At 38.5% G+C, this 5,234-nt stretch overlaps 1 protein-coding gene across 1 annotated transcript; it reads right to left on the bottom strand.

Moving 5' to 3' along the window:
* Window positions 1-213: 213 nt before the first annotated feature.
* On the bottom strand, window positions 214-4,219 carry LOC147622847 (putative mannitol dehydrogenase). Its single transcript, XM_086822492.1, has 6 exons — window positions 4,022-4,219; window positions 3,794-3,907; window positions 2,807-3,034; window positions 2,325-2,610; window positions 1,342-1,495; window positions 214-549 (listed from the first exon to the last, which is right to left on the bottom strand). Exons 1-6 carry the CDS (start codon window positions 4,096-4,098, stop codon window positions 353-355), a joined length of 1,056 nt encoding a protein of 351 aa, XP_086678618.1. The 5' UTR covers window positions 4,099-4,219; the 3' UTR covers window positions 214-352.
* Window positions 4,220-5,234: the final 1,015 nt, after the last annotated feature.

Raw genomic sequence — 5,234 nt, 5'->3', positions numbered from 1 at the left:
AGTTGCTAAAATCATCACATCCTATAAATTTTTATCATTATCCATAGCAACATACATTTTTCATGGTTTATCTTTGGGAATGTAATTGTTGAACATTACAAGATAAACATGTGACATAATAAGATCATTCAAATTAGTAGATGCTGGTATGCTTCACTCTTCAGCAGTCACGAGTTCATTTTCTTACTTAATTATATCAACCAAGTAAAGATATCTTTAACCAATTTCTAATCTTAATATTCCAAACAGACATCATGAGCTATATGCTTTTCATGCTTTAACATCCTCTCCGTGGTTAATTACAAAGTGAAAATCATGCCTGCTTACGTTGGATGGGGTTGACAGAAGGCCTTTACTTAAGAGTGTGCTCTATGTCTAAAACAAATCTATATTTGACATCACTTTTGTGGAGTCTTTCCATGGCTGTATTTATGTAGCTTAGAGGAATCTTCTCAATGGTGCAAGTAATGTCTTTTTCTCCACAGAAGTCGAGCATTTCCTGAGTCTCGGATATACTACCAATGATACTCCCACCCACAAAACGACGCCCTAGCACATCAAAAGACAATCAACATGAGCTCCAAATGAACATCATTAAACAAAGTTACCGCAAAATTACCTTCATTAGCCAAATTACCACAAGAGGGCATGACCCTTTTCAATCATTTCACTTTTACAAGGTTGGAAAAATTAAATCAAACATACAGTGCCTACTCTAAAAATATATAATGCCCACTAAGGGCCTAATCTAAAAAATACACTGCCTACACTAAAGAATATAGTACCTAACCTTCTAAACAATTTTCCTTTTTCAAGGTTGGAGAAATGAAATCAAATATATTGCCTACTGTATCAACCTCAATTAGTTTCATAAGTTCAGTAATGTTGATGTTGGCTAGTGGGTTGATGTGCCTAGCGTGGATTTCAATTATAATCCCGTTTCTCTATCGGTTGATGTTATCTTTTACCCAGGAAAAATAGCGATTCTTAGAGAAGTAGTGCTTACAGCAGATATAGAATGCCACACGAAAATGCAAATGCTCAATCTAAATGCAAAAACATTTTGGTGCCAATATATTATTGTGTATTATAAATATATAACTTTTCTTTTCATAGCCTTAATAGAGAAGCTTTTTTTCAGAAAAGTAGGTATACAACTTGTGAAGAAAGTACTATAATATATTATTACGCTATTTGATATTCATAGATACTGTGATAATTATATATATATATATATATATAGACAAAATAAAGAGGTATAATCTGATATTTTGTTCATTTTTTTTGGAATGATTTTACGAAGGGAGAAAAGAAGTGGTTTTTTTAATTGATTTTTTTTACCGAATATGACTGCGCCGGGAGCGAGCTCCAATGGTTTATCCGGCAGCCCAACAAGCACAAGCTTCCCATTCACTTTTAGTAGCCCCAGCAGAGGCTCCAACGAATGCGCACTCGACACTGTGTCGATAATGTAGTCCAAACTGTTTGACGCTCCCTGCAAAGTAAATGCAGTAAAACGTCCTTGTTTAATCTCCAACCTTCTTCTGCTTTTGTACTAATCGTTTGTATACTTTCTCCGAATAATTTGCACTCCCTATCATCCCATCATAATGCACAAGATTATGTCGGATTGCCCTTATTTCAGACACCCTTAACCATGATTATCCTATCCAAATGATATATATATAGATAGAATCGACCTTTTAGACACGTGCATGTTATATCCTCATGGTAGTCAACTCACAAGACTAAGTATGGACTAGATACTACGACATCCTCACTAACAGATACTACGACATCCCCACTAACGTCATCAATGCCCAATAGTGGGTGTAGTACTCTGTATCAAGATATGCTCTCACACACGCACTCCACACACACAAATAAGAGCATATATTCACACAAAGCCCTTTGTACTGAGTTTCTGTCAAACCTCGAGAGATGCAGGTAGACTCAGCCATAATGAAGCTTAGCACTGAGGGAAGTAGCAAATAGAGAGAATTAGAATAGTAAATAAGTAGTTGATAAGGCAAATGCACCGCTAAAGATAGAAAGAATAAGCACAATGATATCATGATTCTATCACTTTTTTTAAATATGCCTTGATGCCTATACCCTGTAATCACAACTGGTATTCTAGTAATGCTCTTGATTTTATCACCCTCAGTTTAGTGCACTGACCTTGAACTCCCTTAATCATGATCATCCTTTCCAAATTAGCAAGTGCTTTATAATTAATGATTATAACTTATATCACCCTCAATCATGATTAAGCCCATCAAAGTCCAAGACTTCTTCTTTGAGAGTGATGATTGAAACCTCACCTTCATCTTGGCCTCATCAGTGCTGACAAGGAAATTGTCAGCACCAAGCGCACTTTTGGCTTCTGCTTCTTTCTTTGGTGATGTGCTTATGACTGTCACTTGCAGTCCAAATGCTTTCCCAAACTTCACAGCCATATGGCCAAGCCCTCCTAGCCCTACCACCCCCAAATGCTTCCCTTTCTCTGTCATCTCAAAGTGCTTCATTGGGCTGTACACTGTGACTCCAGCACACAACAATGGGGCTGCTGCATCCATTGGCAAGTTGCTAGGGATCTTAAGCACATACCTGAGCACATAGTAGAGATAATTAAATTGTCTGGTTTTGATTTATGTTAAAATCGTATAAAGAGCTAAGATCCATCTTTCAGAGAAGCAAAAGAGAGATTCCGAGGGCCATGAAAGAGAGATTTAGAGTGCCATGAAAACTTTCAGATACATTCATTTAAGCATGTAAAGGTAATGGTGAGATGAAGTGTGCTTACTGTTGATGAGCAACCATGAGGGATGAATAGCCACCATGCGTTGGTGTGCCATCCCAGTCCATACCACCATAGGTCCATATGATTTTTGGGCAGAATTGCTCCAATTTCTTGTCACAAGCATCACATTTGCCACATGAACCCACCATGCATCCCACACCAACTCGATCACCAACCTTAAAACGTTTTACACTGGATCCCACTTGAGTGACTATTCCAACGACCTCATGCCTACAGAATTCAGAAACATCATGTACATCAGTGTGTCTCATCTTAAGAAATCGAAATAAGTGTTGGTGTTGCAATATTTCTGTCTTTTCTCTCTTCAAAAATGTTTTTTCTTGACACACATGAGCACCACCACATTAACGGGTTTAAATTCGTGATAGTCAAACATTTGGTACAAAAATGAACATCAGAATTCTCTTGTGGCGTGCCTTTGCTGTGGCATTCCACTTTTTTCTTCATTAAAAATGAAGAAATTACTAAAAGTGTTGGAATATATGTTTGGTATGATTAGGCTTATTGCAGTCCAGTCCATGATGTTTCTTTAGCCTATTCCCGTTTTGCTAGGTGCGCTTATAAACCCCATATTAATCTCTCTTGAGTGTATATTATGGTTTTAAAATGAAGGGAGCCTCTCTCTCTCACTCACTCACTCTCTCTCTCTCTCTCTCTCTCTCTCTCACGCACACGCACAAACATTCATTTTGAAAAATAAGGCAGCCTTTTCTAAATGGATTCAAATTCACCCACTTTTGGATAGGGTGAGTAGTGTAGCATAGGTAAAACAAAGGATTGTGAAGCCTATAGAGGCTAGTGGTGGCCAAAACTGTGCAGATCTGTAGCCTAAACTTACAACTCATAAAAGATGTGTGAGATTCCAAGGAATATCCTATAAAAGTAGTGAGTATGTTGTGACTGTGATTATTATACCCTGGGATAGTGTGTATGTTCTAACTAGAATTAGAATTGGCTTGAGAAGCTTACCCGGGGACCATGGGATACCTAGAGAACTTCCAATCGTTCTTAATCTGGTGCAAGTCTGTGTGGCATATACCACAGTAGGAGATCTTGAAGGTGACATCTTCCGGGCCAGTTTCTCTGCAGGCACATCATAGGAGTTCTAAACGTTAGCAAGAAGTAATGAGGTGACAATGCTATGCTTTGAGGTCACAATGCCATGCTTTTCAGAGTTTAATTTAGCTTCATGCAGACCTGCGAGTAAACTCGAAAGGAGCAAGGTGGCCGGAGGAGTCCCTGGCGGCATAGCCGACAACCTTCTGCTGGGCCATGAGAGTGGAGGTGGAGTAAGAGAGGCGGGCGTTGGGTTGATAATAAGGGCAGGGACGGGGCTTGCACAAGCTCGTGAATTTATAATAGGCTGCAGGGTGCCTACATATTGCAATTTTGCATGCTCCTCGCACTGGTGCCTTGTGTAATTTAGGTTGTCGTCCCTCCACGTACGTTCCTGTAGTGGCTTGAATGCGGCCTCCAACACGTTCTTCTTGCTTGCTTGCCGTATCATGTGTGACCTGCTTGTCCCGCATCAATATTCAAGTTACATTCATTTGTACAAGTCCATGCTTCCTTTCCCTCCCTTCCCTTCAAGATTTTTTTGAAGGGTGATCCCATATATTTTGTATGGAAGGGTAAACAACTTACCTCGGTGTGTTCGAGAAACTTTTTTTTACTCAACCTTATATGAATCTTTTTTCCCCATCGTTGAGGAGGAAATCATCATTTTGAGTAGGCATTTGCTTTATATTCTCTCCACAATATAACTAAATTTTAAAAACTTTTAAGAGGCGTTTTTTATTTCTCCTATAATTTTGAAAAGGTTTTTCGTAAAGTTGAACAAGTTCTAGGTTAAACCGAACCTACCTTTTTCCAAACCCTTCTTCTTTTCATCACATTTCATAAATTTCGTAAAATATCTTGTTAACCCTCATTGGACACCTCTCCAACGTCGATGCCATCCATTGCTAACCGTCACTTCATTTGGTCGTCGACATTAAAAATGCTAACATTGTATATTTTACATGTACACACCTTGCCCATGCAATTGTGAGCTAGGTTATGAAAGATTAGCTTCTCGATTGAGCTATTTCATGCTCCTGAGTGTAGTTGGGCAACGCCCCATGACCTTGGTTTGTTCCTACACTCTTTCTATGGTGCAAAGGCTTCCCAAAAAGTGGCGCTGTTGTCGGGGAATAGCCCCACCGCATAGCCACAATGCATTTTGAATGCGTATGTGCATATGATTGATTTCTATTATATTTATGTTTTTGTGTTTTTTTCAAGATTGATATAAATGAAATGTTGAAATTGTTGTTGCATTAGTGTTAAAATTTGTAGAAAGTTATGTTCAATTTTTGTAATTCCTACATGTTTTGCAATTTCTGCATGTTCTTCAATTTCTGCACATGTT

Source organism: Cibotium barometz, chromosome 28 (assembly GCF_041138505.1).
Source record: "Cibotium barometz isolate CiBa-2024 chromosome 28, ASM4113850v1, whole genome shotgun sequence".
Classification (NCBI taxonomy): Eukaryota; Viridiplantae; Streptophyta; class Polypodiopsida; order Cyatheales; family Cibotiaceae; genus Cibotium; species Cibotium barometz.
This window is presented reverse-complemented; position numbering and strand designations above follow the sequence as displayed.

Bases quoted from the DNA above. Each gene is read 5' to 3' on its own strand.
- LOC147622847 (XM_086822492.1), bottom strand. From the start codon at position 4,098: ATGGCCCAGCAGAAGGTTGTCGGCTATGCCGCCAGGGACTCCTCCGGC. The intron at 1,496-2,324 runs GTGAGGTTTCAA...TTTACTTTGCAG, and splicing joins CTGATGAGGCCAAGATGAAG to GGAGCGTCAAACAGTTTGGA. The intron at 550-1,341 runs GTAAAAAAAATC...TTGATGTGCTAG, and splicing joins TCCCGGCGCAGTCATATTCG to GGCGTCGTTTTGTGGGTGGG.